The sequence below is a fragment of the Bufo gargarizans genome, unplaced genomic scaffold (assembly GCF_014858855.1).
Source record: "Bufo gargarizans isolate SCDJY-AF-19 unplaced genomic scaffold, ASM1485885v1 original_scaffold_1381_pilon, whole genome shotgun sequence".
Classification (NCBI taxonomy): domain Eukaryota; kingdom Metazoa; phylum Chordata; class Amphibia; order Anura; family Bufonidae; genus Bufo; species Bufo gargarizans.
Genome location: NW_025334330.1, coordinates 28,369 through 43,374, shown reverse-complemented (window position 1 = coordinate 43,374; position 15,006 = coordinate 28,369). Strand labels below are relative to the sequence as shown.

At 46.2% G+C, this 15,006-nt stretch overlaps 1 protein-coding gene across 1 annotated transcript in view; it reads right to left on the bottom strand.

The window, feature by feature from the left end:
• LOC122923231 (von Willebrand factor A domain-containing protein 3A-like) overlaps positions 1-13,803 on the bottom strand; it is a 135,490-nt gene extending 121,687 nt beyond the window's left edge. Inside the window, exons 1-3 of the mRNA XM_044273992.1 lie at positions 13,726-13,803; positions 11,724-11,798; positions 1,318-1,456 (exon numbers count right to left, since the gene is read on the bottom strand). Coding sequence (XP_044129927.1) covers positions 1,318-1,456; positions 11,724-11,788 — 204 coding nt within the window. The 5' untranslated portion in view covers positions 11,789-11,798; positions 13,726-13,803. The remainder of the gene's footprint in view (positions 1-1,317; positions 1,457-11,723; positions 11,799-13,725) is intronic.
• Positions 13,804-15,006: the final 1,203 nt, after the last annotated feature.

Here is a 15,006-nt window from a genome sequence, read left to right as displayed (position 1 = left end):
GAAAATACATGCCCCCTGAGCTGCAGCAGAAAAGACAGGCCCCCTGAGCTGCAGCAGAAAAGACAGGCCCCCTGAGCTGCAGCAGAAAGGACATGCCCCCTGAGCTGCAGCAGAAAACACACGCCCCTTGAGCTGCAGCAGAAAAGACACGCCCCCTGAGCTGCAGCAGAAAACACACGCCCTCTGAGCTGCAGCAGAAAAGACACGCCCCCTGAGCTGCAGCAGAAAAGACACGCCCCCTAAGCTGCAGCAGCTGGACACTCCCCTTAAGCTGCCAGCTTGATTTTAATCCGCAGAGAAATGAATGGGGAGATCTGTACCTGTGAGGTACAGGGCTGGTTCTAACTTTGTTAGAAAGATATTGTCATGTGCTATATGATGATTTTCATTTTTTTACATTAGTCATGGGATAACCCCTTTTAAAGGTGTTGTCTCATCATGGACAATGGGGGCATATCGCTAGGATTAGCCCCCATTGTCTTATGCGGGTCCCACCACTGGGACCCGCACCTATATCAAGAACGGAGCCCCGCATGCGCAGCAGCCCTCCATTCATTTTCTATCGAGCGCTGGCTCGGCTATTTCCGTCGGCCCTATAGAAATGAATGGGAGCACATGCGCGGTACGCTTCTATTCACTTCTATGGGGAGCTGGCTTGGTGGTGGCCGGACCAGAGTCCTCCAGCCACCACCTTGTGGGGCTCCGTTCTCGATATAGGTGCAGGTCCCAGCGGTGGGACCTGCACCTATAAGACAATGGGGGCATATCCTAGCGATATGCTCCCATTGTCCATGATGAGACAACCCCTTTAAGTTACAGATGTTGTGCCCATTTTGGCTCTATTGTCCCCATAACAAAACTTCCAGTCTTCTCCTAGTTCAGATATCCACCCACTTAGAGCACGTTCACTTCTCTGTTCGGAGATGTGGCAGGCTTTTCCGGTACATACCAGCCTGCTGGATCTCACAAGACCTGGTGTTACCGGATCCTCTACTTTACCACCAGATACTCATTGACTGCCAAGAGGTCCGGCGGTGATCCATTCGATTTATGACATAAATGCTGTGTTTCGGCCAGAAAAAAAGCGGTGTATGCAACAGTTTTTTGTCCAGCATTTGCACCGGATTTCCAAAACGCTGCCTAACTGGTTTGAATGCTTGCAGCTACTACTTTAAAACTGATGTGAGTAGCAGCACAGGACAGGAAGTGTTGTCATGGGGGCAGCACAACAGACTGGCATTGATCTATAGCTTCAATGAATGATCTCTCCACACATTTAGAGAGTTGTATAAAAGCATTATACGATATCACTCTTACCAGCCGATCTTGAGTCTGATTAACGTGGGTCACCAGAAAGCTGTCGCCTGTCGTCTTCATCAATTTGTCGTCTTTCACATCTTGCCAGGAGGGTCTCACTCTAATGGGAACAGATATCAAGCCATCTTCTGGTTCTTGGCTTTAATATAACACAAAATCATAGAAATGGTTATTGATCTCCTCACACAGCTACACATGGGATCATTTATAAGATGCGTCCCAAAGGTACCCCTGCAAACACTGGCGTCACAATACTGGCAAACGCATCAGCTGCTATACAGTGCAATACAATGGTAATCTCCAACCTCTGGGTCTCCAACTGCTACAAAACTACAACGTCCAGCATGCCCAGTAAGGGTCCATTCACACAAACGTATTTCTGGGTCCGTATCCGTTCCGCAAGTGCGGACCCATTCATTTCAATGGGATTGCGAAAGATGCGGACAGCACATGGTGTGCTGTCCCCACCCGTAGGCCCCGCAAAAAAAGATAGAGCATGTCCTATTCTTGTGGACAAGATTAGGTATTTCTATCATAGGGCTGCAAAACAGTTACGGTTGTGTGAATGGACCCTAAAAGAAAAATAGTTGAAAATAGCAGTAGATGGGGATTTACATACCCTGGAATCAGTGGGAGAGGGATTTTTTGGAATCTGTACTTGCTTAGTTTTGCATTGGTAAAAAAAAAAAATCAGTGGAAGAAAAATCCAAAACAGGATTGAAGGGGTTAAAGTAGTCTCTTTACCAAGAGGTATGCTCTCGTATGTACCTCACAAACCTCTGCCAATGTAAGGGTGCATCTGCAGTGTACCTCGGAGGCACAGTATATCAGCACAATAGATTATACCTCTGGAAGATGCTTTAGATGAGTACGTCGCAGTAAGCTTGCGTAACGCATGCACCAGGCGTAGAAGGCAGGCACAGTGTGAACATGACTGTATTGTAGCTCTGTACAGACCAATATAGAAATCTACAGACCCATATGCCTCTAAATGTGCTCCCGGATTCATAAAGAATTAAAAACTAAATTGTAGTATACCGCAGTCACACAAAACTGTGCAGAGGCACCATATAGCGGCACAAAGGGAGCCTATGGCAGCATAAGGATGGATCCACACATGGTGGAAACGCTGCAGATCCGCCTCTGAAGATTTCCACGTGCCGACTCTGCAGCATTGTACGGGCAGAAATGTCATCCACACAATTGCAAGGTAAACTGACCTGCGGGGGATGTGAGATCAGTAACAGTTCTGCTGCAGCTCTCCACCGCAGGGTGAAAGTCATCACCATTTCTGCAGAGGACTTTCTGCTGTATTTTCTGTCCAGTGTGGATGATGTACCCCAGGGGCGTACTTTGAACGTAAAGTGACCCTGGAAAAAACATAAAAGTGGCCCCTGCTGTAGGTGGGTCCAAATTGACAGAAGGTAGAGCAACACAAGTGGGGAGGGACAACAGCAGTAGGCGGAGCCAGCAATACTGGAGAGCGGCACAAAATACCGCCCCAGCAGAACCAAATACCACAGTGCGGCACAATATACTGCCCCAGCAGAACCAAATACCACAGTGCGGCACAAAATACTGCCCCAGCAGAACCAAACACCACAGTGCGACACTAAATACTGTCCCAGTAGAACCAAATACCACAGTGCAGCACAAAATACTGCCCCAGCAGAAGCAAATACCACAGTGCAGCACTAAATACTGCCCCAGCAGAACCAAATACCATAGTGGGGCACTAAATACTGCCCCAGCAGAACCAAACACCACAGTGCGGCACAAAATACTGTCCCAGTAGAACCAAATACCACAGTGCAGCACAAAATACCGCCTCAGCAGAACCAAATACCACAGTGCGGCACAAAATACTGTCCCAGTAGAACCAAATACCACAGTGCAGCACTAAATACTGTCCCAGTAGAACCAAATACCACAGTGGGGCACTAAATACTGCCCCAGCAGAACCAAACACCACAGTGCGGCACTAAATACTGTCCCAGTAGAACCAAATACCACAGTGCAGCACAAAATACTGCCCCAGCAGAAGCAAATACCACAGTGCGGCACAAAATACTGCCCCAGCAGAAGAAAATACCACAGTGCGGCACTAAATACTGCCCCAGCAGAACCAAATACCACAGTGCGGCACTAAATACTGCCCCAGCAGAACCAAACACCACAGTGCGACACTAAATACTGTCCCAGTAGAACCAAATACCACAGTGGGGCACTAAATACTGCCCCAGCAGAACCAAACACCACAGTGCGACACTAAATACTGTCCCAGTAGAACCAAATACCACAGTGCAGCACAAAATACTGCCCCAGCAGAAGCAAATACCACAGTGCGGCACTAAATACTGCCCCAGCAGAACCAAACACCACAGTGCGACACTAAATACTGTCCCAGTAGAACCAAATACCACAGTGCAGCACAAAATACTGCCCCAGCAGAAGCAAATACCACAGTGCGGCACTAAATACTGCCCCAGCAGAACCAAATACCATAGTGGGGCACTAAATACTGCCCCAGCAGAACCAAACACCACAGTGCGACACTAAATACTGTCCCAGTAGAACCAAATACCACAGTGCAGCACAAAATACCGCCTCAGCAGAACCAAATACCACAGTGCGGCACAAAATACTGTCCCAGTAGAACCAAATACCACAGTGCAGCACTAAATACTGTCCCAGTAGAACCAAATACCACAGTGGGGCACTAAATACTGCCCCAGCAGAACCAAACACCACAGTGCGGCACTAAATACTGTCCCAGTAGAACCAAATACCACAGTGGGGCACTAAATACTGCCCCAGCAGAACCAAACACCACAGTGCGACACTAAATACTGTCCCAGTAGAACCAAATACCACAGTGCAGCACAAAATACTGCCCCAGCAGAAGCAAATACCACAGTGCGGCACAAAATACCGTCCCAGCAGAACCAAATACCACAGTGCAGCACAAAATACTGCCCCAGCAGAACCAAACACCACAGTGCGACACTAAATACTGTCCCAGTAGAACCAAATACCATAGTGCGGCACAAAATACCGCCTCAGCAGAACCAAATACCACAGTGCGGCACAAAATACTGTCCCAGTAGAACCAAATACCACAGTGCAGCACAAAATACCGCCTCAGCAGAACCAAATACCACAGTGCGGCACAAAATACTGTCCCAGTAGAACCAAATACCATAGTGCGGCACAAAATACCGCCTCAGCAGAACCAAATACCACAGTGGGGCACTAAATACTGCCCCAGCAGAACCAAACACCACAGTGCGACACTAAATACTGTCCCAGTAGAACCAAATACCACAGTGCAGCACAAAATACTGCCCCAGCAGAAGCAAATACCACAGTGCGGCACTAAATACTGTCCCAGTAGAACCAAATACCACAGTGCAGCACAAAATACTGCCCCAGCAGAAGCAAATACCACAGTGCGGCACAAAATACCGTCCCAGCAGAACCAAATACCACAGTGCAGCACAAAATACTGCCCCAGCAGAACCAAATACCACAGTGCGGCACTAAATACTGCCCCAGCAGAACCAAACACCACAGTGCGACACTACATACTGTCCCAGTAGAATAAAATACCATAGTGCGGCACAAAATACCGCCTCAGAAGAACCAAACACCACAGTGCGACACTAAATACTGTCCCAGTAGAACCAAATACCACAGTGTAGCACAAAATACCGCCTCAGAAGAACCAAATACCACAGTGCGGCACAAAATACTGTCCCAGTAGAACCAAATACCACAGTGCGGCACAAAATACTGTCCCAGCAGAACCAAATACCATAGTGCGGCACAAAATACCGCCCCAGCAGAACCAAATACCACAGTGCAGCACAAAATACTGCCCCAGCAGAACCAAATACCACTGTACAGCAGCAAATACTGTCCCAGCAGAACTAAATACCAGTGAAGATGGCGATACAGTTGAATTCAGAAGCTCATATGTTTAATTCATTGTACCTGATTCATAAGTACGTAATGCTCCTACATTATTCAATTTTGAGAACTATCAGCCGTTAGGAGGGCTTGGGTGGCCCTCTGGGTGTTTGCCCACTGGGAAATTTGGCTGTGGGGTCTATGGACAGTCTGCCCCAATGTACCCTAATACAGAACTCTAGGAAAAGTTTAAAAATGTGGATCTATTTCAGGTGTTTTTTTTTTTGCTACTGGAACATTATTCAAGGCTAAAAAAGTGCTGAAAAATCATCTACGACATGTGCTTCTGTTTGGGATGACTGGTATGAGAACAGCTCTGACCAGTACAAGGTACAGCACACTGGAAATGTTCAGCTCAAATGGATGTGCTAAGGTCGCATCAACCCCTGATCAATATATCAACTCCTATTTACTTTGGTGGTGTAAAAAGATCCTTGGGTCAGGATGTCCTTGTCTCTATGCTTGCGGGTGGTACAACAAGGAAATGCACTTTTTCCATGGGTAAGCAAATCTATGCAAAACGTATAGAAGGAGCAGCTTGATGCTATCTGCTATTTACTTCCAGTGGGGTCTGTCTGGATCCTTTTTAAAGCTCTGTTCTGCTATGTGTCTCATTAGAAGCTCTGGATACTGCTGTTTCCTTGCTTTACATTGCAGCTCTGCTTTATTTTTGTTTTAATTATTTATTTAGCAATTTCACAAAATATAACCAGGATCACAGAAAGCAGATGTCAAGGGGAAAACTATCAGGGTTTACGATATATACTAGAAGGGTATTAGGGTCAGACATTCCCAAAAAGTATGGAGGAAAGTAGTTTCTGTATTCTGGCAGCACCACTACTTGTGAGGCATCAGTGGGCATCATGGAAAATAATTTGAAAGGGGACCCCCTTATATCCTGCCAGATTTCAAAATGGACACATTCAGATCTAAGATCTCAGTTCTTCCAGGGGAGACATATACATGACAGAGTGTATCTCACTGGGCCCGGGTTATGTCATCTCAGACAGTGATCGCATATCCCTAGGATATGCTGTGTCAGATAGCTGTGGGTCCCATCTCCTATCTCTCAAATGGGTCTCCAAAGGAAACTGAGAGCAGCTGTGCATGCATGCCCACCCTCCATTCACCTCTGTGGGAGCGCTGAAAATAGCTGAGGGCCGGATCGGCTATTTCCTGTAGTCCCATAGCGGTGAATCGTGAGGTAGCCGTGCATGCGCAGTACGCTCTCACTCGCTCAGCTGTTTTTGGAACTCCCATAGAGATGAATGTGCACAATGTGCTCTCCTTCACACTTCAAGGGCCCCATTCTGGAGATAAGGGTGGGTCACGCACCTATCTCACATTCATGGCATATCTCAACGATATGCCATCAGTGTCCCAAATGGGAATACCCCTTTAACATTTCAGCAACGTAGGGGAAGCAGGGAGGTCAAAAAGTGATGGAGCTTGCTTGCCCTGAGTGGATGAGGTGTAGCAAGGGGGCTGGTATAAACAATGGGCCAGATTTATCATGACTCTGACAGCTCACTCCACTTTCACATATGGCTAAAGTCAGTTTTAGCCAAGTCAGATTTATGATCGGCCCTTTAAGACTGTAATAAATGTGGTTTGACGGTAGCAGTTTATCCGTCAGTAAGCAGCTTTACAAAAGTCGCACATCTTTACAAAAAGGTTGCACGTTTTTATGAAAAAGTTGCGTGTTCTATTAAAAAGTCTCATAAGATAAGGCTACTTTCACACTTGCGTTTTTCTTTTCCGGCATAGAGTTCCGTCCTAGGGGCTCTATACCGGAAAAGAACTGATCAGGCATATCCCCATGCATTCTGAATGGAGAGTAATCCGTTCAGTTTGCATCAGGATGTCTTCAGTTCAGTCATTTTGACTGATCAGGCAAAAGAGAAAACCGTAGCATGCTACAGTTTTATCTCCGGCGAAAAAAACTGAAGACTTGCCTGAATGCCTTTTTTTCCATAGGAATGCATTAGTGCCGGATCCGGCATTCAAAATACCGGAATGCCGGATCCGTTCTTCCGGTCTGCGCATGCGCAGACCTTTAAAAATGAGAAGAAGAAAAAAAACGGATCCGTTTTGCCTGATGACACCGGAAAAACGGATCCGGTATTGCAATGCATTTTTCTGACTGATCAGGCATTTTTCTGACTGATCAGTCTGAAAAATGCCTGATCAGTCAGAAAAAATGACATCCGTTTGCATACAGTTTGCCTGATCAGGCAGTCAGTTCAGGCAACGGAACTGCCTGCCGGAACCAAACAACGCAAGTGTGAAAGTACCCAGCATGGTCCTCACTGGAGTGAAATTGCAACTTTTTTGCGACTTTTTAAATAGTCCCAATAGTAAATCTGTCTAGAGATTCATTTACATAAAAAAATACGCCCACTTTCAGAAAACTGGCGAGCATAGTGCAGAGCACAAAAAAGTCGCAAATTTGTGCGCAGTTTTAGCGTTTGGGACTTTTTTTTTGGGACTTTTTCACTCCATTATTCTGACTGGAGCTAATGATAAATCTGGCCCAATGTCTTTGTTCTACTGCAGACAGTAGGGGAGGCTTCTGCTGTAGCCAGTTGCCTTACAGCCAGACACAGGATTGTGAGGAGGAGGAGGGGAAACATGGATAAACTCCTACGACAAAAAGAAGATTTCTTTATACTAGTGCTTCTCAATAAATTTAAATATCATCAAAAAATTTATTTATTTCAGTAATTTAATTCAAAAAGGTGAAACTCATATATTCTACAGATTCATTACACACAGAGTGATCTATTTCAAGTGTTTATTACTTTTAATGTTGATGATTATGGCTTATAGCTAATGAAAACCTAAAAGTCAGTATTTCAGAAAATTTGAATATTGTGAAAAGGTTCAATATTGCAGACTCATGGTGTCACACTCTAGTGGTCCCTCAATCTAGTTCAGCTACACAAGCATGGGGAAGACTGCTGACTTGACAGTTGTCCAGAAGACAGTCATTGACACCCTCCACAAGGAGGGTAAGTTTAAAAGGGTCATTGCTAAAGAAGCTGGATGTTCACAGAGTGATTAATGGAAAGTTGAGTGGAATGAAAAGGGTGCACTTGATAACTGCAGCCTTGAAAGAAAAGGGCATTCAAGAATTTGGGGAAGATTCACAAGGAGTGGACTGCAGCTGGAGTCAGTGCTTCAAGAGTCACCACAAACAGACGTATCCAGGACATGGTCTACAAGTGTCGCATTCCTTGTGTCAAGCCACTCATGACCCAGAGACAACCTAAGAAGCGTCTTACCCCAGCTAAGGAGAAAAAGGACTGGACTGTTGCTCATTGGTCCAAAGAATGGAGAGGCACACAGTCTGAGTTGTGTGAGGTCCAGTGAGAAGTTTCCACAGTCAGTGATGGTTTGGGGAGCCATGTCATCTGCTGGTGTTGGTCCACTGTTTTATATCAAGTCCACAGTCAGTGCAGCCATCTGCCACGAAATTTTAGAGCACTTCATGCTTTATGGAGATGCTGATTTCATTTTCCAGCAGGACTTGGCACCTGCCCACACTGCCAAAAGTACCAATACCTGGTGTAATAACCACAGTATCACTTTGCTTGATTGTTCAGCAAACTCGACTGACCTAAACCCTATAGAGAATGTATGGGGTATTGTCATAAGGGAGGTGAGAGACACCAGACGCAACAAAGCAGACAAGCTGAAGGGCACTATTAAAGCATCCTGGGCTTCCAAAACACCTCAGCAGTGCCTCAGGCTGATCGCCTCCATGCCACGCCGCAGGAGCCCTGACCAAGCACTGAGTGCATATACTGGACAGACTTCTCAGTAAGCCAAAAATTCTGTATTGAAAATCATTTTTTTAATTGGTCTTATATAATATTCAAAATTTCTGAGATACTGACTTTTGGGTTTTCTTTAGCTGTAAGCCATAATCGCATACATCCATTACCATTTCTAAAATCCAAATTGCATTAAATAATGAATTAATATAAAAGGCAGGTTCTAAAATACAGAAAGAAACCAGAAAAACACTTTCTGGATCAATATTGTAAATGTAATAATGCAAATCTCTAACTCAGATAAAAAAAAGAGGGACTCTGTCATCAGATTTGTGCCCTATAAGCTAAACATATGGCCATGTCGGTGCTAATAACATGAATGCGCTTGCGCACTAGGCTCAGCCGGATGCGCCGCGGACTCCTGGCAGCGGCTTTGTTGAGCGAAGTGCGCATGCGCATCAGGCCGGCGCATGCGCACTTCGCTCAATGAAGCCGCTGCCAGGAGTCCGCGGCGCATCAGGCTGAGCCTAGTGCGCAAGCGCAGGATCTGGCAGAGGGATGGGTGGATTGAGGAGGCGGCGCTGAGGTGAGGAAGGCGGCGCTGGGCACCAGACGGCGAGGGGTGCAGGCGGGCATCCTGGATTAACGTAAAACCCCTTGGGCACCTTAGGTAGGCGAGTGACAGCTTATAAAAACCTGTTTTTTGGGATAATAGAGCCACAAGCAGGTTTAATAAGGGCAGTTTAGGATTCATGTTATTAGCACCGACATGGCCATATGTTTAGCTTATAGGGCACAAATCTGATGACAGAGTCCCTTTAAGGAGCAAAGAGGGAGAGATGGACTTCGGTCAAAAGTAGGGACTGTCCCTCCAAAAGAGGGACACTTGGGAGGTCTGTAATCATCTACATTTAAAGAAATAAATGCTTGAAATAGATCACTCTGTGTGTAATGAATCTATAGAACATATGCGTTTTACCTTTTTGAATTGAATTACTGAAATAAATAAATAAAAATATGATATTCTAATTTAATGACATCAACCAGTATATTTCTCAGTTTTAGGGCTCATGCACACATCTGTTGCCAGGCTGTGGCACCGGCCGTGTGCTCCCCGAATCACGGATCTGGACCCATTCGCTTGAACGGGTCCTTAATCCGGAGCTGCAGTGCTAAAGGGCGTGCTTCCGTGGTGTTTCTATCTGTGCCTCCACACCGCAATAAAATAGAACTTGTTCTATTTTTTTACTGTGCGGACGGATCACGGGCTCATTCAAGTTGAATGGGTCTGGATCCGTCGCAGCTGCTGCACGGATGGGGCCCGTGCATTGGGGACCGCAAAACAGAACCAATAGAATAGAGATGATGAAGGGTGGAAGTGCTGAGTTATTTATTGTGCATTTTCTGTGTTCAATAAAGCAGGTCCGTGGTCTTCTTAAGGGCCCTGCTCTGTGTCCTGACACGTACAGTGTTAGGATGTAGTGCACGTAGGCACGCACTATGACCTGACGCTGTGCGCCGTCAGGTCACAATACAGCGTGGCGGGAAGAAGACGAGGGAAGGTGAGTGAACAGCGCCATCCAGAGCTGGAGAGGTAAGTTTATTTTTAAACGTTTGATCTGAGATCTGATTGGGGGTCTGATTTGAAGAAGTGCAGGCTGGAGAGTCTGACTGGAGGCTGGGGGGTCTGATGGAAGGCTGATCTGAGTATAATGGAGGCTGCGGAGGGTCTGATGGGGGTCTGATCTGAGGCTGGTGGAGGCTTTGAGGGTCTGATGGGGCTGATCTGAGGATAATGAAGGCTAGGGAGAGTGATCTGAGGCTGGGGGAATGATGGGGGTGTGATCTGAGGCTGGTGTAGGCTGAGGGGGGTGACGGGAGGCGGATCTGAGGCTAATGGAGGCTGGGGACGGTCTCACGGGAGTCTGATCTGAGGCTGGGGGTCTGATGGTTGTCTGATCTGAGGTTAATGGAGACTTGAGGTCAGAGACTTTGGGGTCAGATGGGGCTGATTGGAGTCTAGAGAGGGTCTGATGGGGATCTGATCTGAGGCTGATGTAGGCTGGGCAGTCGGATGGGAGGTTAATTTGAGGCTGATGGAGATGGGGGGCAATATGGGAGAATATGGTCAATACTGCACTGTGTTACAACCAGGACCGGAGGGGACATACATAAAACATGGATTAAAAGTAAGTGTCCATGTGTATCATTTTTACCTTTTCAGTTTTAGCTTTTGACGCTGATAATACCACGGCAGAAACCTCAGATTTTTTTAATTTGGATGCCGCAGACCCGCTCGCAGCTTATCTCCACTGAAGAATTAAACCACGAGCTGACACCTACAGCAGCTCCAAGCGGTGGCTGTCCGCACACTGTGCCAACAAGGGACATGTCCATTTCTTGACATGGTTGTGGCTTTAAACACCAACCCCCGAACTGCAGGGCTGCCTCCTACTGAAAGCAATGGAAGGCAGACAGCACACGACCGCCGGCGGAATCTACAGTAAAATTCCCCCAACAAATTCTGCCGTGTGAACGGACCCTTACTACAGATCCAATCACGCCCTGCAACCTGATAATGTGGCCCTCAGAATAAATAAATAAACATATAAGGCACTTTTATCGATCTGATTATAGGGTTATAGGTGATAAAATACTTACTAAGAAGTTTTGAAGAACTGCTCATTTTCCAGAATAAGAGCCATGTTGTCTGTCTGTAGATCCATTGGGTCATACCTGCAGAAAAAGGGTACACACCAAAAGCGTGAGTCCGGTCCTGATCCTAGGACTGTTACTTTATACAATAAAAACATGATGGAACTGTAGACCCAGAAATATAAGAATGAGATCAAATAAAAGGAACCGGACAGCGGCTCACAGACGTAGAAAACCCTGGGCCGATGAGTTTTTACGGATGGGCCTGTTTGTTTACCCTCCCCCCTATGTGGGCTTCATTAATTATCCACAACTTTAGAAGTTCTACAATACAGTAAAGTTTTGGAATAACTTTATTCACAAGCTGTGTTTGGAGCGGGGGGGGGGGGGGTTATATTACCTTTGCAATACTGCAGCAAATTTCGACTTAGGCTACTTTCACATCTGCGTTTTTCTTTCCGTTATTGAGATCCATTATAGGAGGCATAGCCAGCATTTAAGGGTAGTGCTTAAAGGGGTTTATCCCATAAAAAACCACTTAGGGGGTCATTTATCAAACTGGTGTAAAGTAGAACTGGCTTACTTGCCCATATCAACCAATCAGATTCCTTCTTTAATTTTTCAGAGCTCCTTTGGAAAATGAAAGGTGGAATCTGATTGGTTGCTATGGGCAACTAAGCCAATTCTACTTTACACCAGTTTGATAAATGACCCCTTATCCCCTATCCACTTGGTAGCGGATAAATGTCTGATCAGCAGCGGTCTGACCGCTAGGGCCCCCGATAATCATGAAAAGGAAGGGGCTTGTTCCCCCATTTGAGGGACGGTCACTCCATTCAACTCTATGGGATAGCGGAGCATTTGTACTCGGATATCTATGACAATCCCATAGACTTGAATGGAGCGCCGCAGCATGTGTACACGACCGCAAACTGGGGGGAACGCAGATCGCCTATTCTTGTGATCGACGAGGGCCCCGGTGGCCGGACCCCCATGATTGGACACGTCCCCTATCCTGTGGACTCCCGTGACCAGACACTTATAGGGAACATCTGTTTATAATGGGACAACCTTTTTAAAGAGATTTTCCTGCAAACAACACTTATGCCCTGTCCGAGTAGACGGACCCCCAACGTCTCCCGTGAGAATGGATGGGGGGTGCGCATGTGTGACCACTGCTCCATTGACTTCTATGGGACTGCCAGGGGCAGATTGGCCATAGACCTTACAGGGGAACTTTCTGGTGGGCCGATGGCCAGGGGGCCGCCTAAGCCCTCCCCATGGCCTGCCAGTGTAAGCCTTTGGGGATGTATTTTGTGATGGACTGTGGTATTTGGCCATGTTGGGGTGGTATAATGTGCTACAACATGGTATTGCTGGCCCTGCCTTCCATCCATTTGGACCCAACTACAAAACGGGGCCACTTTTAGGTTTTTTTTCCAGCGACACTTTAAGTTCCCAGTCCGCCCCTGGGGACTGCCGACGCTATCCTGTGCATGGGCGATATGTGTTGTTTGTGGGAACGCCCCTTTAAATTCTCAGAACGTCTAGTAGAAACCTGCAAGGGCCTTACTGTAATGACATGTAAAATTGGCGCAAACGTAGCGATGAAGAGACCCCCAGTTATATTCCATGCGGGTGACATTTTGAGGCTTAGCGGGCCAACAAAGCAAGCAAAACATTAAAACATGCCTCTGTTCACACTGGACATTATAGATAGAGTGCAAAGCAAAGTGTAAGATGGCTTTCTGGGGTTAAATGTGATTGTCCACAGCAACCAATCACAGCTCAGCTTTCATATTCTAACCTCCGTAGTAAAAATGAAACATGAACTCTGATTGGTTGAAGAAGCCATCTCTTTCCCTGAGGAAGCTTCCACAGGTAAGCCGTACGTACAGTCAGGCAGTATACAGATATACCATGGACTGCTGTATGAAACCTCACCAAACCAAAAACAGCTTTTTAACTAGGACATGGCGTCTTCTTAATAAAGATTAATGACATTTACCTGCACGGGTCAGCCCAGCACAGTCCCTATGGAATAAGTCCCCTCACGCCAGTAATTACTGTGTACGGTCCTCTTTCCAGCCAACTTCATGCAGCAGAGATGTTACCGCGTCTCCATAGCAACGGTAGCTCCCATTTACCCGGTACAGGGGGGTGGCGGCGGCAGTGGGATTCAGCAAGGAAATGCGTTTAATGTGGGGAAAGAGCCTGGTTACTAGACTTTCTTATAACAGACGGGTTTACAGTTTACTTTAGGTGACATTTTTAGGCATTGAGAAAGAGGTTAGTCTGTCAGGTGAGTTGGTACAGTCCGTTACTAGGCAGAAACCACTGTGCAGTGTTGTGGCGATAGTAACACCTCAGACTGCGCAGGCGCGGAGCATCGCTGTGCATGAGCGTGCTGCAACTGGAGACCATGGGGTTATCAAAACTGGTGTAAAGGAATACTGGCTTAGTTGCCCATAGCAACCAATCAGATTCCTCCTTTCATTTTACAAAAGGAGCGCTGGAAAATTAAAGGTGGAATCTGATTGGTTGCTATGGGCAATTAAGCCAGTCTTCTTTTGCAGCAGTTTGATAAATCTCCTCCTTTCCGTTTTCCCCCCATAATCTCTGCACCACAGAGATAGAGCCCCCCCATAAACAATATCAGAGTGCACCTATACACTATGCATTAGTTACCCCCAAAATAGTGCTAGAGTTCCCCCATAATTCCTCATAAGCTATGCCACAGCACCCTCAGTACCCCCAGAACAGGGGCCCCCACATTATCAAGACCAATATAAAGATACATAGATCAATTCCTAAATAACAAATTATAACTCCATAGTCAGTTATAGTTCAAATAATACTCAATTTTATTAATACTCACAGAGTCATAACCATTTCTGGCCACACAGAAAATTTAAGAACATTTAAAATTACAATCAGACTGCGGGTATATGGCAATTACTGATACAATCATATAAAGTGCAAGTGCGACAGTATACATGGGAGAGTATAATCAGTGCATACAGGGTTTGTTATTGTGTCCACATAATATGGTCACAGAATCAGAGTTCCGATCCTGGATCCATGGGACATTAGCCTACCTACTGCCATACTAGAATACATATATCTTGCAGAGAATATTGCATACTGACCCAAAGTTTAGCCACAACCCGTCAGACTGTTCCCCCACATTATCAGTTCCAGAGTTTCTCCTAAGCAATGCTATAGCACTCCCAAAAACAAGCAAGGTTTCCACTGCTGCAAAACCGCATCTAATCTGCACCAAAATCTG